Source organism: Myiozetetes cayanensis, unplaced genomic scaffold, assembly GCF_022539395.1.
Source record: "Myiozetetes cayanensis isolate MyiCay16 unplaced genomic scaffold, myiCay2020 scf10, whole genome shotgun sequence".
NCBI classification, from domain to species: Eukaryota; Metazoa; Chordata; class Aves; order Passeriformes; family Tyrannidae; genus Myiozetetes; species Myiozetetes cayanensis.
In genome coordinates this window covers 17,219,092-17,239,402 of record NW_026086605.1, presented here as the reverse complement: position 1 = coordinate 17,239,402, position 20,311 = coordinate 17,219,092, and the positions used below count along the sequence as shown (strand labels likewise).

Here is a 20,311-nt window from a genome sequence, read left to right as displayed (position 1 = left end):
TGGTGGTTTTTGGGTTGTTGGTTTTGTTTTTTTTTTTTTTTTTTTTTCATTGACAACGTTCAGGTGGAGCTCAACCAGTTTAACAGGCGATAAATACTTCAGTGCAGCAAAGCTACCGCTCCACCTGGTGGGCACACGGCGGCTCCGAGGAGAGCGGAGAGCCTCGGCCGGCGCCGCTGCGGCTGTGGAGAGCGGCAGGGAGTGGGGGTGATCTCCTTCAGATCCAGGGTGATCTCCTTCAGATCCAGGGGTGATCCCCTTCAGATCCAGGGATGATCTCTTTCAGATCCAGGGGTGATCTCTTTCAGATCCAGGGGTGATCCCCTTCAGATCCAGGGGTGATCTCTTTCAGATCCAGGGGTGATCTCCTTCAGAGCCAGGCGTGATCTCCTTCAGATCCAGGCGTGATCTCTTTCAGATCCAGGCGTGATCTCCTTCAGATCCAGGCGTGATCTCCTTCAGAGCCAGGAGTGAGCTCCCTCAGAGACCCCGCCTACGACCCCAGCAATACAACCCACGGGCTTTCCCCTGCCCATGGCTTTCCGAACACCTCCGGCCGGAGCGCTCCCGCGGCCACGAGCAGCCCCCTTTCCCTCGGCTGCTGGGATGCTGCGGGTGCCGCCAGCCCGGCGCGGCCCGGCACGGGACGGGACTACAGGCCCCAGGCTGCCGCGGGCGGCCGGGGGGCGGTGCCGCCGCCCTGCGTCGCTGCCGTGCCCGGCATCGGCCCGCCCGCCCCGGCGTGAGCATGGCCGGGTTCGCCGACCTGAACCTGCCGCAGGGGCCCGACAAGAAGTGTCTGCAGAGCCTGCTGGAGGCGGCGGCGCACCGTGAGTCCGGGCGGGGCCGGCCCGGGGGGCAGCGGGCCGCGACCGCCGGGTGGGGGAGCGCAGCCGGAGCCTGCGGGAGGGGGCGGGCGCAGCCGGGCTCTCCGGGATGAGCTTCTCCTTCCCTCCACGCCAGCCAACCCCTCGCCGTCCTCTCCCACGCGGGCGCGTTTTCCCTGGCGCCTCTGCGCTCTCCCTGTCCGACCCGCAGTTCTCTGCAAGTGGCCGGGACTGAGCGGCGGGGGAAGCTCGTGGTGTGCTTTGCAGGCTCTGTGTCTGCTTATCCCAGCGTAACAGTTGTGTTTTTCCCAACCCAGGCAAGTTTTTCCGGCTGCAGTTTCTTACGTCCCGTCTCTTTTCCCGCAGAACTGTTGTACAGCCGGGTGCTGCCTGCCCCGTGTTTTGGGGGTGATTTAAATGCCATCTGTCAAGTGTACCATCTTCCTCAGAGCCCCTCTGAACGACACCTTTCAGTTTCGTCGGCATCATTTTGAGTCCTCACATTTGCCTTCTCCAGTAACTGTGTCTCTCCCAGCTCTGTGTCGTCTGCAGTTTTAACAACTATCCTGAATGTACTTAACAGTTTTCCCTAAAGAAAGTCATAAACAACACCAAACTCGGCCACATCTTTGAGGATTCGAACCCCAAGTATTCGTGTTTGTAAAGCTCTGCCGTTGAGTAAAAGTTGTCAGGCCTGGGATATGTTAAAAGGCCAACAGTTTGAATTTTTTATTCTAGAACACTTTTTCGGGTGAACCAGTCTTCTAAGACAAATAATGTGAAAGCTAAATATGCACCTGATTTATTAATTTTAAGACCTTTAAGTAATGAGTGTTTAACAGTTTTCTGATTGGATTTGTTTCCATTAGTTTAATGGAGACAAAATACTCTTATTGTGTGTTTTTCAGTGGGATATTCTGCAGTTGCTCTTAATCATGTCATCGATTTTAAAGAAAAGAAAGAGGTACTATTTCTTGGGGTTATTTTTTTCACTGTATTTTCTCTAGTAAACCTACTGCTTTATTGCATGTTCCCATATAGCTTTATCTGCAGAATGCACATCTAGACACAAGTACAAACCTCTGTATTTGTAGCAAAGCTCCCATTTTATAATTTAATATTATTGCCCTGTGGTTAGTTTTTATTATGGTTCATGTACTGTCCCAGGGAAATAGTTTTGTTAGCATGGTAAATTTCTTCTCATGATTGGAACACAGCTTTTGTTTACTTGTAAACCTAACCCATCACGTTTTTAATAACTTTGTTCTGCTCTCTTTTAAGGAAATCATCAAGCCAGTATCTCCTTCAGAGTTGTTTCCATCTTTGCCTATTGTACAAGTATGTCCAGTTACATTCTGTGTATTATTATTTTGAGTTACGTTTTCTTATCTTGGTGTGTTTGTACATGTGATTTTGTATATTAGATGTTAATCAGAAAAAAGAAATTTGTACATTGTTTGATGGTTAAAAGCACCAAGCTTTGGAAGAATGGTACACTCACATTAGAGTAGTCTCTTCATTATTTTAGAAATTTTTAAAGATTGCTTTGTGTGAATTTTGAATCTGCTTGTAGCTGAATAATTACAATATAATTCTTGAAATTTGAGCTTTGGAAATAACTTCCTGGTTTTGATGAAGCAAAATGTGGATATAATAAAATACAAGACTGTATTTCAGGTCACTGATATTGGTTAATTCAGGAACTTGCAGTGACCTAGCTGGGGAATCATAGCAGTAATAAAACAGAGTCAGTTTTTCTGCATGATTTTTTTTCTTTATTTCTTTCTTTTTTCTTTCTATTGGCCCTTACTCAGAGAAACACAATGTCATTCTTTGTAAGGATGAGTATAATATCAAAGAGACTATATAAATTAGGGAAAATTAGTATAGCAAGGTACCATTTTCTTTCTATAGCAGGCTGGGTGGAAATCACCACAAATTTTTTCTTTGATGGTTTTTAAGTCTTCTACATTATTTCTTTTTCTGTAGGGGACATCTAAAAGAATTAAAGTCTTAACCCGGCTAACACTTGTTGTTTCTGATCCTTCCCACTGTAATCTCTTGGTAAGTATATTTAGCACTCAGTTTTCCAATTTTTATTTCTTCTTCTCAGTGAATGAATAAAATTTTGGAAATTTTATGGGGAGAACTCCCTAGATTTTATAGGGCACTCAGCAGTGATTTCGCAGATTGCTTCTTTAGTTAATGTGATCATGAAGAGATGCAGACTTACAAGACTGGATATGGCTTCTGCTGGTCATGTGTCAATATGGAACAATAGTTCTGTTCCTGGGTTATTTTCTTCGATTTCTGTACTTCTGTGCATAAACTGGAAGACCATGAGCAAGCCTTGGGTCTGGTTGTGTTTAGTGTTACATGATCGAAGCAAAAGGTGTAAGTGCTTTGGTAGGTGGGTGGCAATAAGGCTCAAATTGAGAATGAATGACTTCACAGTAGAGGCCTGCTGTGTGATTGGATGATTATTGGCTTTGTTTTAGTACTAGGGAAAAAGAAATTTTCTTCTCATTATTTTGGTTTAATCATTGTGCATAGCTTTGCTATCTGCCAGAATTAAAGGTAGTAATTTTTTGCTCCTTTTGTAGAGATCAACATCTGCAAATATAAGGTTATATGACATCATAGCAGTATTTCCAAAGACTGAAAAGCTGTTCCATGTAAGTACAATCATCTGATCTGTAATGCTTATTCAATATCTTTTAGTGCCTTGAGCTAGTTTAAGTACATGCTTTGTTTTGATTTTATTTCCTGTTTTATAAAGACCTTATGGGGCTAATTAAGCATTACAGGCTGCCTGGTCAGTTAATAGTCTGAGCAGGTCGGGAGGGATTGCAGGAGGCTGCAAGGTGACAGATCAGAGTCTGAAACATCTACCTGATCTATCTGATGAATGGACTTGTCTGCCCCTGTACTGTGGTTGCCTTGTGTGTGTCTTGTACTCTGGTGAGCAGAGAAAACATCCTTTTTTTTTCCCCCTGAAATATGTGTGTTATCATCATGTAGAAAAATTCTCTCTTGAACTTTAGTGTCTCAAACTCTAACTTCCCCAAAACACACTTGTGATCTTCCGTTAGCATTGATTGTTCCAGGTCTCTGAAATGCTGGGGAGGATTTTAAAGTGCAGCTAATGTGGTTCTGAGAGTTACCTTCTTCCTTTTAGTCCTAGGTCCTCTCCTGAAAGTTTGTCCAAAAAGAATACCTTTGGCATATCTTTCTTCTTTTTCTTTTTCCTTCTTTATTTTAAATTAAAAGAGGAGCAGGAGCTTACAAGACAGAGCCAGTTCTGGTTGTCGCAGCATCTTATGAACAGATAAACTAAAATTTCCGAAAGTAAATATGCCTGATTAAACCCAGTAGCCCTTGCTCCATTGTCAGACTGAGATTTCTGTCTTTTGTTTTGAGTGTTTTGGATGCTTAAGTTCAATGAGAGAAGCTTCACTTCTGTGATTTCATGATACATCTGTTACTTTGCCTGCTGAGAAAACCATTGAGGCTGTACAAAAGTAGAACAGCCTCAGGGGAAACACTTGAAGGGCAGACGGTCATTTTCTCACTCAGATTTTATCCTGACTGTTCAGAGTAAACTTGCAACTGAAAAATACCTCAATAAAATTGGTGAGTCTTTGAAGGTGTTACTGAACAGATGCTGATGTTTGTAGCAGTGGTAGGGCTCCCAGCATGAGAGAAAATAGCGGGTGTGAATAATTTTTATTTAAATTGTTCTCAAATACTTGTTAACAGCTGATGTCAATGCTCTTATCAGGTGGAGCACTTTAAAGCAAATGATGTTTTTATCAGATTTTTTCTTAGAAAACCCAATATTGTGATGTCTGACCTGTTGTAAGCTCATAAATATCATTAAGTCTGAACTGTGAGAGTAGATGGAAGCATCCCATCTCTGTTAGCCTTGGCAGGAGGAAGCAGGCATGCTTGCTGTGTGAGGCAGTGTTAAGGAGGCACAGGGACACCTAAAACAAATGTGAGTCTCTTTGGAGAATTTACTTTCAAAGGGAACTTGTCAGTTTAAAGCTGAGTGTGGTAGTTGGCTTTTCTAAATAAGTTAAAGCTACTTTCTAGTACTGTTGAGTACCTGTTTTGCCACATTAAAATTACATTCTGTTTTGGTTTTCTAATTTATTTCCCCTCCTTTTTGAAGATTTAGCCAAGTAAAGTATAAAGCAAAAGGCTGTAGAAGGTGAACTTTAAGGAATCTTTCAGCAGAAGAATTCAAGCATTAATTGTAACAGTTACAGCTTAATGAAACTAATTTCTGAATTTTATTTCCTGTGCAAGATTTTAGAACTCTTGGGGGTGTGATGGAGGCAAACGGTTGTAAAATACTTTTGAGGGCCACTCTCCACCTCTCTTTTGATCTCTGGCAACAGTATAAAATCTTACTTCTTATGTGAGCTCAATCAGTTATCATATGTTTAAACAAGTTTCTGAAGTTAGATAATCAGCAGGGTTTATGCTGTGTTGTTTTCTGGAGAAAGGATGTGCTCTCATTTAAGGGTGATTATTGTTTATTTTCAGCCATATCATGAGTCCTGCTGCAGTTGGACATCCAGCTGTGGCGGTGCTTAAGCTGTCATAAACATTTCTGCACGAAAAACACTCATTTCTGCAGGGCTCTGACTGCTCTGCTGGTGAGACTGCTTGTATGCTTAGCTGCCTGGCAGTTTGCTTTGAGGAACATGCTTTTGGCTGAACAGTAACCAGAGTTTTTGCCAAGTTATTTTTCAGGCAGATCTACTTTTCTGCTCTGATTCAGCCATGTGGATCGTTGTGCTGGCACAAAGTGGATGGCTGTGCTCTGGGCAGGCCAGTGCAGATGGAGACTGGTTAAGGTGACACTCTGGCAAGTGATGTACAGTGTGTTAGGACAGAAGAAGGATTATCAGTGAGGCCATCTTCATTGCTTCCATGCTGGCAGCACTTAGAGCTGGGGATGGAACCCAAGCATGTTTCTTGAAAACCACATGAGGTGAAAGACTTCATCCTTACATGTTCACATTCAGAGCAGGTTTGAATGTTTGTCTTTTAAGATTTTAGATTTTCTAAACTCTCTGTGGAGAGCTATGTCAGTTTTCTAGAGTTATCATAGGGGAGTCTGACACAAGTGACATTACAACTGGGGTTTCGGCACCTACATTTAGCTCTTATGACTCATGGATATTTCTCTGTTAGAAAATTGGCTTTTGGTAACTCAGCATTACCTCAAGGGAATGAGGAAGCCATGTTTACCAATTGTAGAACAGGCTTCTTCTTTAAGTCTCCCAAAAGGATTGTTTTGGGCTGCAATAGGAATACCCACTCTGTACCAGTAACAAGGTCTGTTCCTGTTGCTTTACAAAACTTTTGCTTTTTAAGATTTCGGAATGTTAATTGTATTACTTACCTCTGTCTGCTGTTTGTAAGCAATTAGCAGATCACCACTATCTAAAAAAACTTGCTCATGTCAGTTTCAGGATGTGGTGCAAAGCCACATTCCAATGTTTATTCCTAAAATATTTGCCAAAGCTTGCTTCAGAGCGTCCAAACAGTGGCGAATTTATTTATTTATGGCTGTCTGGAGTTTCCCAGCAGGTGGGGCTCTTGCCCACAGTGCAGCCAGGCAGTGCTGGGCTGTGCAACCACTGGATGTCATTTTCTGTATGAAGGTGTTGCACTTCAGATCCTTTCAGCAGGCAGGGTCACCTTAAGTGCCTGCATGTGTGACTTGTGAGCCAGAGCTTGGCTGAACATAAGGGTGTCTGGAATAATCTCCTCTTCAGTTTTCCATGCAGTGCAGGAATTCCTTAGGAGGAAGTATGACTCTTAATTTTGTTTTTGCTTGGTGGTATTTTCTGAAATGTTCTGGTCACTGGAATCCTGTAGATATCCTGGCATTTGAGTCACTCTCTCTCTGACTGTACTTAATTTGCAAACTGGAAAAGACTTTTCCAGTGTTTCTGGAGCTGATTAGGAAGGCTTGATTTCTCATGACATAGGGAAGCTTGAATGTTTCTGATGTCTATTCTTGCTTTCCTTAATTTTTAGCATTATCGCTTCCTATATTTTCTATGGCCTCACTGACATCCTTTCAAGAACATGATTCACAGCTATTTGTTCTGTGCATGTTCTTGTAAATCACCTCTCTCTGGTAGTTTGTATTTCATGTAAGAAAAGGAGGAAAACTGGCTGAACTTCCACATGCAAGTTTAATTCTATACAATAGATTCGAACAGTGTCCTGCCTAACAGAGTTGATAAAGGTAGGGCATGAAAATTAAGTTTAGTCTGAATGGCCTGGTAGATAATATTTTAACTTCAAAAACCTTGTGGTTTGACCGCATGTGTGCTGTGGCTGTCTTGTCTAGGAGGGAGTGCTATCAACAGCTAAGAAACATTCCTAAAGCTGGGCTTCTGCTCTCATCTCCATCCAAATTCTGTATGAACACACTGGTGGAAGAGTAGTTTGCAAAGCAATAGGGCTGTCTTGCATCAGAGCATCCACCCCCAGGACTGCCCACAGCCCCCACTGCTTTCATGCCGGTGGGAGGAGGGATGAATGGTTGGCGCCTGGGCCAGGTGTATTTGGAACAGTTGCTGGCAGGTTTCTGAAAGCAGAGAGTTCCTCTACACACAAAAATTCGTTTTCAACTTCTTCAGTCTATTTTATTTTCTTTGTTACAATGCTGCTTGCAGATATTAGTCTGGCCCCACGTACTCATCTTTATTGGATAGGCACATATAATTCCTACGTATCTTGTGTGCATGAGGTTAATGTAAATCAAGGGCTCCCTTTTATGTGCAGCTAATTTTCCCTGTATCTCAGTGTGATGAGTCTCCACCCTTTGTTCATTACCTCCATCTCTTAATACAACCTGTAAATTGTGGTATGAATTCAAAGCTCAACTTTTAAACTCTAGCCTTCAGTGCCATCTTCAGACCCCATCAAAGGTGTGGATCTCAGGAAAAGCTTCACATTCTCCACCCAGTCAGGAAAGAGAGGCTCTGTGGATCAGTCTCCAGTACTGGGCATGTGACACTGCCAGTCACTGTCTAAAATTCTGCTTTTCTTTCAGTCTTTATTGCTTTTGGTAAAAATAATTAATCCTGAAAACAAACAGGTGCTGCACTGGAAGTAGAGCATGATGGGATAGGGGGCAGTTCCTGGGTTGTTCCCTGTTATAAACTGGGGTTGTCCCTATCACAAGTTGAACCTGTGAGTTCTTTTGTCAAAAGTCAGTGTTGTTTCTGCATGTCCTCTGTCAGATAAAAACAAAGCAGTAAGTCTTGCTTTGGGGTTGGTCATTATTTTAGTGGAAAAGTAGCTCTCTGAGTGAGGGAAGACTTGGGGTTTAAGCCTCTGATGCTGAGGCTGTGCATCTGTAGCCCTGCTGTTCTGTTGGCATTCCTGCATGGCATAGTACCTCTTAATTTTAAAGCTGAACTGACCCTGGAGAGATGCTTGTTGCATTAAGAAATGAAGAATGTTAATGCACCTGAAGTTGGTTATGTGTTTTCTTTGGCATATCTAATAACCTGTCCCTATCTCTTTGCTGTAGATTGCTTGCACAACTCTAGATGTGGATCTGGTATGCATAAATGTAACAGAAAAGCTGCCATTCTACTTCCGAAGGCCCCCTGTGAATGTGGTAAATTTACATATAAATTGTTTTCTTGTTGTTAGACTGAACGGACATTAAATAAAGAATTTGAGTTGAATTCCCTACCCCTTTCCTCCCACCATTCCCATCCAAGTGGTTCTTTTATTTTCTTGCATAATTTAGGGTGTTGTTCCAGATGTGCCTCTCTTCAGGGCTTCCACTGCAGCATTTAATACACAGTGGTGTATGTTCTGTCTTTTTCTCCTCCTGTCCCCCACTTTGGAAGGCAGAAGTGGTGTTCCCAAGGAATGGAAACAGAGCCTTAAGGCCACTACTCTGCCAGCAATGAGATGTGGTGTGATTGCTGACTAAGCTGCTTCCCAAACCAGAAGTAGTACAGCTGTGTCAGAATAGATGAACAGCCCTGTGATTTAAAAGATAAGAAACGTGAATGACAATGTTAATTTAGGAGAAGGATGTTGTGCTGGTTCCTTGGAAGACAACTGCATTGAATCCACACTTAGACAAAATAATGTCTTGGTTATTGAACGAAATGTGAAATTTCTAAATATCTACTATAGGACACAAGATGGCTGTCAGCATGAATCCAATATTTTTTTAATTCAGTTCTACCTACTTTGGTGACTTGCCAGAAAGTTTAATCTGAACATGCTCTTAGGTGAACTAGTTTTTTCCTCTGAATATATAGTGCTTAAAAATTTAAATTTGGAATTGGCTAGTAATCCTACTTCATTTTCTCAGAAAGTTTGACCTAGAATAAAAATTAAAATTTAGCTAGAATTAATTCTGAAACAGAATAAAAATATTACATCAGATTTTATTATAAACTGAGAACTTCAACATTCCACCTGAAATAACAATTTTGTATTGAAATGTTGTTTGAGAGTACCCTAGCTGCCTAAAACTCTAGAAGATGACCCAGGTAAGGAGCTGTGTGGCTCTTGGAGCCCTGTGTTGGGAGACATTTTCCTTACAAGCTACTTCTCATCTTTCACACTCCCAGCTTCAAGGCAGTCTGTCTGTTGGACTGGTTTTGTGCATCCTGGGGCAGTCAGTTTTGGTTGTTATGATGCCAGACAGACAGATTGGCAGGCGGCTGAAGTGATGGGGATGAGGTTAAAAATCTGCTTGACTGGAAATTGGTGTACTGCCATCACCTGTTTCAGTTTTGATAAAGTTTCAGGCTTCTCTTGTTTGCAGATGTCAAACCAGTTCTGTGTAAACCATTTGATGCATGCATAGCTTCTGTTGTGCCTGCACGCAGAGGTCATGCATGGATGGGAGCTGGATTAATTCCATCTGTATTCAGTTACTGGACTCTCTTACAGTATTAGCATTGCAGCATATTTTAATAATACGAGTATAACGCATAGAGTATCACTTCAGGCAAATGTAGTATAGGCCATGGACCAAAGAACTCCCAGCTTTAAATTGTGTCTGTATCGCTAGTGCGCTGTGCCCTATAGCAAGTTGCTTAATCTTTCTCTGCAAAAACAAGAATACTAGGCTTTTGGTGAGGTACTTTGACAGATGGCAAAGATTTTAAAGTAGCTGAAAATATAATCAGTATTACTATTTGGAACCTCTTCTGTGACTCAGTGTTATTTAATATTGTCACAAATACCAGAGTATGCTGTGAGACAGAAGAAGAAGGGTCTTGATTGCTGCTTTTATGCAAGGACAAATTCTTCATTTGCAAGACATGAGTACTGTGGGAAGTGATGATCTTTCTTACAGCAGGGTGTGGGACTAGAGGAGTAGAGTCCTCAAAGTTTCAAGACTTGTTTCTGAGCAGCAGTGTTTACCTGTTTCCTCGTCTCTGTGATAGTGGAAAGCCAGTTACAGCAACTAAGTGGCTGGTAATTCTTTGTTTGTTAAACCTCATTTATCTATCATCCCAAGATTCAAGTACACATATCTGGATGTACAGTGCAGCTTTCCCCTATGATCCTTTCATGCTATGCTGGGCTCTTGCTGGAAAAATTCTGCCTTAATTTCTTCATATATAAAACAGTTAAACTGAGAATAAGTGACATCAGTAATAGACAGCACTTGTTAGACTGTTCGGCTTCTCTCCTTTTGATTTTTGATTACTCCCTTTCATGCGAAGGCAATAGATCGAGGCATTTACTTTGAACTTCTTTACACACCTGCCATCAAAGACTCCACGATGAGACGATACACAGTTTCCAACGCGATCAGCTTGATGCAGATCTGCAAAGGAAAGGTAAGCTCTCAAAGTAAAAACAAGGTAATTAATTCAGTTCAAATTCTTCTAGAGTTGTACAGACTGAGCCATTTCAAATGAGTTTGATGCCCAGGTATCTGAAGCTGTGACTGAATCTTTGCCTACTAACACAAGGACACAATTATTCTAGCTCCAGATACTTTCAGCCTTTCACCACTGCATGCTTGCTTAAGTTGTCAAGCTCTTAGATTCCTTTTTCAGAACAACCTGGGTGTTTTTATGGTGTGCAATTCCCAAAACAAAGGTGGGAGGGGATGGGGAGAGAACAAAGTTCCAAAGAGCTAAGGTTTGCACTAGAACTGAAATCCATGCATTTCTTTCAAATCCCCCATCTCATATTTCTGATTGACCCCAAGCTCTTTTTTTTGATATATTAAATACCGGGGGTAGAAAACAATAATAAAAAATGTAGAAATCTTGTTCTGTTAAATGGTTAGTAAATTCCCTGTGTACAAAACAGACCCAACAGCTAGCTGGCTGTCAGCCAAGGCTTTGCTGCAGTCAGGTCGACTGCATTCTTCCATGCTACTGAAACCCAAGGAAGAAGTAATGCCGAGACGCCTGTAATCCATTGCTTTCATAACTTCCCTCCTCCCAGGCTACCAGGTTAAGCTGTCTGTCATGCTGGGTCCTCTAAGGCCATGATTTTTTAATAGGAAAGCATATCATAATACATATCCAAGTTAAAAGGAATTGTAGCTCCTGCCAACTTTATTGGAAATGGCCTTTGCCACAGCTAGTCCAGAGAAGCTGAAATTTGCCTTACCCTGCAAATCTAGTCTGAAGTGGGATATAGAACTTGGAAGGCAAATTAAAAGTAGATCCATCATTACATTGTATACACAGCAGACCCCTTTCCTTTGGCATTCCTTTTTTTCCAGTGCTTCTCTTTCCTCTGTGCAGTTCAAGATGTGCTTCTCACGTGGTTGTTGTTTTGGAGAGCACCAGTTGAGTTGATGTCAAAAATAGGGCAAGTGAGATGTTCAGATGCTCAGGCTTGCATGGTGTCCTTTTGTTCTGCATCTGTCAATCTGTAGCCAGTAGAGATAGTTATTAGTCCTTACTGACAGTTTGCCTCCATCAGTCATGTAAAGGCGCTTTTTAAACTTTTTTTTTCAATGAGACATGGGATGGTTGGTCCATAGGCCTCTTGCATTGGCACCTGGCACACAACTCTTGCCTTTTGTCATGTTTAGTTACTGAACTTGTAGAAACTTTTGGATCCTTTGGTTCTTCCTCTGTTGTAGCAGGGCAGAGAAACTTCCAGAAATGTACTGATTGTCCTCAGATCTGGCATTGTGCGGAGTCCTTAAAACATGTTAAAGTATGCAGGGAAAGAAGAAAGGACTTGCCTGCCTTGCTAGACAGAAGGTGTGCATAGCCACAGTCCCTCACCTCCTATGTTTTGGTAACTGAGTCGGAGTGCTGCCTGGAGCAGTGTTCTGAACAGCTGCCGTCTCCTTTACCTGGGGAGATAGTGTTTTGCCTTTGAGATTTTCCCTTTAGCCCTTCCCTTAGATTTACCTTTGCCTGCTTCTCTTTTTGCTTTCTAGCAGTGCTTTTCTTGTCTGCTCTTGTCTCCTTCTCCTGTCTTACCCATTCTCTGATGCCAGCCTGTTGCCTTTGAACCAGGCAGAGTGTATCTCCAGTGCACAGTGGTGAACCACAATCCTGTACTGGTTCAAGATCTTGCACAGCTGCTCTGGGAGCTTCTCTGAGCCTGGGACATGGGCATTAGTTGCTAGAGCTTGGAGCAGGATGTTTGAATTTTCCCAGCAAACCCTTGCAGTCAGCACCTCTGAAGCTCAAAAGCACCCTTGGGATCCATAGTGCAGTCAATTTAAAGGTGAACTATGCAGAAAGAAATGTCCTAGGCTGCCATCAGGACGTGTGCTGTTAAGTCACTATGGTGTATGTATTGCTTCTGCTTCTGGCTTTCCTTATGGTAAGGCAGAATTGTCTGTCCCATCCTCTCCTCAGCACACAAGGAAACCTTGGGCACAGTGTGAACATACAGTCATTGTCATGTAGCTTTCACATGTTGAGTTCCAGTTGCACACAGGGCATTTTCTTCCAGTGTCTGTCCTTCTCTTTGTGCTGGGGAAGGTGGCAGGACAAGCAGAGCAGTGTGGGGAAGGGATCTAAAGCCCCACCTTGAAAGTGGAGGTGGCATGATGTGTTGGTGGTACTGATGCCAGAGAGGGAAAGCCTTTTGCTGCCTCAGTACAACTGTCATTCCCACCCACTCAAGCAAGAATTCCCAAAGTTTTTTATTCAATATAATAAAAGGTGCAAGGCAGTTTTGCTGCTGCAGCGTTTCCACCTGTGCAAAACAGTCTCCCTCTGGGTGAGCATCCTTGGAGGTTTAACTTTAGAAAAGCTCTGGCTGCTGAGCTGTGGTATCTGCCAAGCCCTGCGTACTCACATACCTGTTTTGCAGAAACCTTGTAGGAGTGAAGGGAGAAGGATTTCTTTCAGCCTGACAATTTTCACAGGGGTGCCAGTGTTGAGGGAAATGAGTGTATGGCACGAATTGGCAGCCACTGCCTAGGTGTAGATAGGTTTCCTGAACCACTGTGAGTCTGATTAAGGCCAACATGAATGCTGAGCTTAGCATCAAGCTGTACTGCAACAGAGTAGGCTGAAAATTCAGGAGCACCAAACTATCTAAAGGCACTATCTGTAAGCAGCTTTTGGGGGACCCTGGACTCCTAGATCCATTTCCATTACAGCTCAGGGCAAGTTGTTGTTTGTAGGGGGCCTCTTTCAGCTGCTGCAAATAAAGGGGGCACTTCTTAACACAGTGTCTTCAGCTCTGCATTTATTTTCTTTACCCTTAGGGTCCCTTTGAAGTCCACTATGAGTGATACAGGCTGATAGGTGCTTGCTTAATGCCACCACTCTTGACATTTATACTGCTTAGCCTGTCCCTGTTAAAGGTGCTGTACTTACTCAACTCCTGTCTGTCTGTGAGAGGTTTATAACTGTAAGGGAGGGCTTGTGCCAGTGCCCCTCTCTGTGTAGGGGATAGGGCAATAACTGAGTTTAATCATGTCCTCAAATTAAGATCCCCACCCTGCTAAATTCACTTCATCTGAGTGCCTCAGATACTCTGATGTTTAATTGAGCTCTGAGCCTGAACTTAGTTAATGCTCATAAAGTCTGGGCTTTTGCTGATTTTTTTTTTTTCATTTCTTGATGCTGTCTGACAGATGAATGTTTGTCTTCTTTTGTTTTCCAGAACATAGTTATATCTAGTGCAGCTGAAAGGGTAGGTCCCAGATTTTTTTTCTTTTGAAGTCAGAACAATTTAAAGATTTATCTGTGGCTTAAAATACAGCTTTAATTAAAAACTAAATATATAAAAATTGTAAGTTTAAATATGATTGCCATCTTCAGGAGTTTTTTAATCAATCTGTTTTACAAAAGAATTGTATTATGGGTTTGGGGATTTTTGTTGGTTTTGTTTTGTTGGGGTTTCTTGAGGTTTTTTTTTTTTGCTGCTGCAATATTTTCCATGACAGTTTTCTCCCAGCTGGGGACTCTGTTTGCCAAAACAGTGGTATTTGTTTGATTTCCTAGTGTATCTTTAGCAGCTTGATATAATGTGCTATTTAATCTTGCCTTCCTGATAGCCTTGTCCTGCTTGCTCACACTGTCAGCCTGCAAGTGAGGGCATGCACGTATTCAAACTTCTTTGTTTTTTTTTAGCCTCTAGAACTACGAGGTCCTTATGACGTGGCTAATCTGTATCCTTTTCCCCAGTCAAAGACAGCAGTTAGTAGTAACACTTGAAAGTTCAAAGTGGTTTTGAAATCCTTTCATCCTTTACAGTCCTTGAACTTTATACAGTGATACTTGTTGGTGACCACTTCAATGAATCAGGGCTCTGTGCGTGTGTGGAAGGAGCAACAGATCTTGGTCATGGGGTGGTATGAGTAGTCACTGCAGATAGTAATGTCTGTGTTCAGATACAGGTATGTTTTGCTGTGATATGCATTGATGTTGTGTGGGTGTAAATGGAGAAAGTAATTAAAAGCATACAGTTCTATGGACACTGTGAACCAAACAAGAAATTATTACTTAGGATTTCCAAAGTGCCACATATTTGGTAGCAAAAGCTATAAAATTGTATTTATGTAAAATTAGAAGAAGTTTCTATCTGAGTGCTGATTACTTCTGAATTTTCCAGTCCTTAGTTATATATGTAATGTTAAATAAGTGGTTGTGTTCTAGAAACCGAGGAGAGTGTCCTTCCTTCCCTTCTTTTAAGAATTTAGATGCATTTTTATTACTCTCCCCACCCCACAAGCACATCTCTGAACTGTCCCTCGAAGGGAAGGAGCTTTCTCTGAGTCATGAGAACTGTGTGGGAGTTTATGCGGCCTGGAAGGATTTTTATGTGCAACGTTTTCTTCCCTCTTAAAATGAGCAGTCAGGCTCAAACCAAATTAACACACCTAATCTGGTGTCATCCCCACCAAAGGTGGCTGGACATTTTTCAGCATGATGGTTTTGTATCAGATAGTGCCCTTTCCCCAAAACTGAAATTTTCCATGGGGTGATTTTTTTGCTTTATTGTGCATATCTAAAATGTTCCTGCATTGACAGACTTTTCTTGTCTGGTAAAAAGCAACGTTGCCAAGAGCTTTCCAGGAGGGCTGCTGGGGAACTGCAGCCAGGAGAATTGGGTGCCTCAGTTCCCTGCCTCTGGGTAACCTTATGCAAAATGTCACTTTGAGTTACAGCTTTGCTAATTCCCAGTTATTTGTAGAGTAAGCAAACCTACGTGCAGAGAGACTTCCCTATTCTGTTTGCTCCTTTCTGTGCATTTTGATCCTGAGCAGTGGTGACAGAGGTTTGCTGTTTGGCCTGTCGGAAAGCGAAGCGAAGGCAGCTGTGTCCACCAACTGCAGAGCCACCATGCTTCACGGAGGTGAGCACTTGTAAGCTCCTCTAAGCAACATGTGCGTTTGCTAAAATAAATTCCTCTTACTGCGTATTTTCCAAAAGGTCTGAGACCTTACAAAGCAAGTCAGATTAGGGTTTTAGCTCCCTTGTCCAGTGAATGAAGAGGAGCTTGTGTGGCAAGGGGTTTTTATTTTTCCATGTAACCGTGTTAGCAAATCAGTGGGGGAACCGGTGGTGCTGTCTGTGCTGGAGCATTTGCTTAACCACATTGACGAGTCTTAAACGGTTTAGCCAAAACAGGGACCTGCCTGCTGTGCTTTGTAGTGAAACTATCCCCTCTTTCAGAACAGGTTCTTAGTTTCTTGACTTTTTTTTTTTATTCTGATGGCAGTTTAACTTTCTGAGTAGTCATATCTAGCTCTTAGTTTCAGCCTCTGTCAAGGTTTGTTGGGTAGGTATGATTTCTAGTCACCTTCCCAACAACTTGAGTTGCTCTAAGGTGCAAATGCACAGTAGGATTTGGGTTGCATCTCTTGTTTCAGTAGAGGTGGGGCTTGAACTTACTGTAATTCACAGCAGGTAGCTTTGATCTCTCGATAAGGGTGTTCCTGTGAGCAGGGTCCTCCTCCAGCCTGCTGCTTATCTACATAGAGACATGGATTGTGTTGAAAGAATTTTTGTCAAGTTTATGTGGAATTTCTCAAGACTGCCATCTATCTTATCTGTGAAATTAAATAGCAGATGTTGTTTCCCTGTCCCATAAAGAATTCTAGCCCAGAATAAGTCAATATATTTTGGCAAGGTCCTTTCAGAGCCTCTTTGCTAACAGATTATTTGTAGGGAATTTATTCTGCTTTCAAATTTTGCAGAGAAGCTTCCCACCAGTCATTGTGAAGTTGGATTGGGCTCACTAGGTTGTTTGGCAAATATGAGGATTTTGGTAATATCATACACTAGTAGTTTATGGTAATGTTGAGGATTCAATAAATAAAATTCTTGAGTACCACAAAACCACTTATTTGGTATGTAGGGGATTCTCTGCTAAGATAGCTGTGCCAGCATAGTCTGTTTAGGAGTCCTGGGATATATGAATGCATTTTTTTTAATTTTTTTTTAAGAACACTATTTTTGGCTCAGAAATGCTTTTGACAATGCTTCAAGAATGTGTCCTTCTGTGACTACTGAACTGATGAAGCCTGGTTTCCTATGGATTTGTGTCTCTGCAGCCCCTCAGCCCCTGCAGACCTCAGTTTTCCTTTGTTTGCTGTAATTTTACATCAACCATTGTATTCCCCCCATAGTTTCCCTACTCCATAATGCAATGAATCCCCAGCTCCTGCCCCTGCAGTTGCTTCAGTGCTGTGCGTGCTGACTGGCTGGCTGTTCAACATATTGAACTGTGCTTTGGGGTATGGACACCTGAACTGAGTATGCCTTAAATGCATCAGTGTCATTTTATTTGGGGTACTGCAGCTCCTGCTCGTATATTCCAGAAACTCGGAAGACTGCCTGTGGGGTGGTGTACACGGTGAAGAAGCCTCGCAAGGTTGAGGAGGAAGAAACAACAGTGCCAGCCTGCAAAAAAGCAAAGACTCAAGCTTGAGGAGTGAAAAAACTGTCAACAGGAGCCTCTTCTTTACCCAGTGTTGAGTCTTCTTCCACCCTCCAACCCAATTCCTCCCTTACTGCTTTGTTTAGCCTGGAGAAGAATTATTTCTCCGGTGTTCAAGTGAGGAAACCTGTGTGAATGAGACTGCTGATTGGTAGGCCATCACATCTGAAAGGTCATGCTGGGCTTCTGGCCAGGAGACTGACACTTCACCCAGCCTTAGGTCTCCTGGAATTAGTGCAAAGTCAATGGAACGTTTCTAACGTGGAAATTTTCTCTTGTACGTGTGCATCCCTTTTTTATTAAAAGTGTTTCTAAGAACACATGCCTTCATAGTCTAGCTCTTACGGTTTTGTAAGTTTTAAACACATCTCTGTACAACTGCAAGCCAGTAGATGAAGTTTACCTTCAATGGCCTGTGAAGAAATAATAGTGCAGTAAAAAAAAAAATCTTCTTCCCAGTCCATTTTGTGATCAATGGCTATAATGAAGATTCCAGGACTTGTCAATTGCTAGGAGGTATCTTGGATTTGTGTTACAGTAGGAGTGACTGACCTGACCTGTCAGATATACATCCCAAAGGCCATCGGTGTCCTGCAGCACTTAAAACCAAGCAGCAACATTAGATGGCTACCAGAGATGGGAAGGAAGAGCCCAAGGTTACACTGAATGTGTGCTCAGCATGGTGTGTTTCAGTTGCAGTGTAACAGCTGTCTCACCTAGGCCTGAGCAGTCTCCACATCACATCATCTTTACTGCATCATTTCCTTCTTTATGTCCTGTTCTGGAATTGTTGTCTGTGCACGTGTTCGTTTTGCTGCCTCTTGCCTTTCCTTCCTTCAGTGCCTCAGTAAACCTAATCTGGCTGCCAAAAAACCAATCATAACAGATTTATAATCAGCAGAGCATTTTCAGAGCTCTTCCAAACGTTGACTGAAGTTTTTCTTTTAATAAACTAATATAAAAATTACGTAAGCTACTGTACTCAAGATACTTGAGTAAGCTTTACTGCAGATATTCCAGTTCTTTATTTGCACCTGACCACAAATGGAAGTCATAGCACATAAAATATTGGGTCATCTCTGAGCTCTTGGTAACTGGACTGAGCAGAATAGAGGAAGTTCTCAGTAGACTTAACAGTTCTGTATAATGCTGCTGTAAGTCACAGCAGCTTTTGCTTCATTCAAAAAATAATGAGATATTTTTCCTCTATGTTATTATTTTATTTGTTGACTTTGTTACTTTTGAACACTTTATTTGTTGACTTTGTGACCATTTTATTATAGGTATTGGGGAGTAATATATATATATGCATACAGTAGTTTGTCATTTATGGACTTACCTCCAAAATGATACTGTAACCAGAGAAGAAGCAAAATGTGTTCGGTGCATGAATATAGCATGTAATGCCTCTCTGCTCTGCTCTCTCCCGCCTGCAGTTGTACATGCTGCTCAGGGGTCCTCAGCACAGGAAGAACATGGACCTTTGGAGTGGGCCAGAGGGGGCTATGAAGATGATCAGAGGGCTGGAGCATTTCTCCTGTGAGGAGGCACTGGGAGAGCTGGGTTCAGCCTGAAGTAGAGAAGGCTCCAGGAACACCTTATTGGGGCCTTTCAGTACTGAAAGGGGGCTTATAAGTAAGATCTTGCCAGAATTTTTATCAAGGCCTATTGTGGTAGGACAAGAGGTAATGGGTTTAAAGTAAAAGAAGGTTGATTTAGATTGGATATAAGCAAGAAGTATTTTACAGTGAGGGTGGTGGTGAAACACTGGCACAAGTTGGCCAGAGAGGTGGTAGATGTCCCATCCCTGCAAACATTAAAAGTCAGGCTGAACAGGGCTCTGAGTAGTTTGATTGAGTAAAGATGTCCCTGCTCTTTGCAGGGGTTTGGTCTAGATGACATTAAAGATCCATTCCAGCCCAAATTGTTCTATGAGTCTGTGAAATGGGACACGATGCCCTGGCTGGCAGCATTGCAAAGGTTGTCCTGCTTCTGCTAAAGTGGAGAGAGAAGTGTCTGCTTTTCCTAACAGGACTTGGCATCTCCCTTGGCTTGGGTAACTGGAGCTGTCTTGTGCTCCACACAGTAAGTACTGACTTGCTGAGAAATGAGATTTTTTTTTTAATCAAACCCAGTAATAAAACTGTAACTTTGTTTTACTATTTACTCAAGTACTGTCTTTCTGCTTGCATATCTGCCTTCATTAAAATAAGTAAGAGATGGGATTTATCTAACAGTGGCAGGGAGGTGGCATGAGGGCTGGCTGCTCTTGGCAGCTGAGACTTTTCTTCTGAGTTTTTAAAAATTTTAAGAGGCCAAGATGTGAACTTCCTTTAGAGAGAGAAAAAATAACCCCCCACACATTCATCACTCCATCATCCACTCCAGCAAATAAAAAGAACCACTCTGTTTATTTAATCTGAAATGTATCAGTTCAAAATGTACAGAAAAAGCAGTACAAATTTACAAATATACATAATCTGATTTTGCATTCTTCAGTCATCATACTTTGTAGATGTCTAGCTTAAAAAAAAATTCACATTTCTGATACTGTCTCCTCTCACCTTCACAACATTACATCTGAATCCTCCAGTCCAAATGGTTACGCGGTGGTTGGAGCTCTGTCCTCGAGCTCTTGATCAACCACGTTTGCCAAACCCTGTGTAAACACCATTACTCAACTACTTCTTTAAATCCACTTGGCACCTCAGTAAACCTTCTTCCGTTGCCCTTCCACATATCACTGCTCATTTCACAGATTATTTTAATAGTGAGAATTCAGCAGAGACAAGGCAACAATTGCAAGTATTCGCTATTTAGAGCTATTGGAAGGCATGAGGAAAGTTGCTAATATGGTTGGAAATACTGCCATTTAAGACAAAAGGATTTATGTTGCTGACAAAGATTGCATTAGGATGTAAAGCTCTATTAAAAAAAAATCTTAAATAATATTAAGAATAATTATAAATTGCTTTTAAATAAATAAATAATAAATAGAAATAAATAAAGCCATTTTAGAGCCAGTGGAATTTTAACACTTAACCTGTCTTTTAAAATAATTTCTTTGCAGGTCTGTTTGGGGT

General features: G+C 42.0%; 1 protein-coding gene across 1 annotated transcript; it reads left to right on the top strand.

The window, feature by feature from the left end:
- The first annotated feature begins 730 nt into the window (after positions 1-730).
- Positions 731-19,399, top strand: RPP30 (ribonuclease P/MRP subunit p30). Its single transcript, XM_050339578.1, has 11 exons — positions 731-830; positions 1,736-1,791; positions 2,109-2,165; positions 2,817-2,891; positions 3,431-3,502; positions 8,395-8,484; positions 10,568-10,684; positions 13,947-13,976; positions 14,417-14,454; positions 15,562-15,641; positions 17,110-19,399. The coding sequence occupies exons 1-11, from the start codon at positions 749-751 to the stop codon at positions 17,217-17,219; spliced, it is 807 nt and encodes a 268-aa protein (XP_050195535.1). The 5' UTR covers positions 731-748; the 3' UTR covers positions 17,220-19,399.
- Positions 19,400-20,311: the final 912 nt, after the last annotated feature.

Bases quoted from the DNA above. Each gene is read 5' to 3' on its own strand.
- RPP30 (XM_050339578.1), top strand. From the start codon at position 749: ATGGCCGGGTTCGCCGACCTGAACCTGCCGCAGGGGCCCGACAAGAAG. The intron at 2,166-2,816 runs GTATGTCCAGTT...CTTTTTCTGTAG, and splicing joins CATCTTTGCCTATTGTACAA to GGGACATCTAAAAGAATTAA. The intron at 14,455-15,561 runs GTATCCTTTTCC...CAGTGGTGACAG, and splicing joins CCTTATGACGTGGCTAATCT to AGGTTTGCTGTTTGGCCTGT.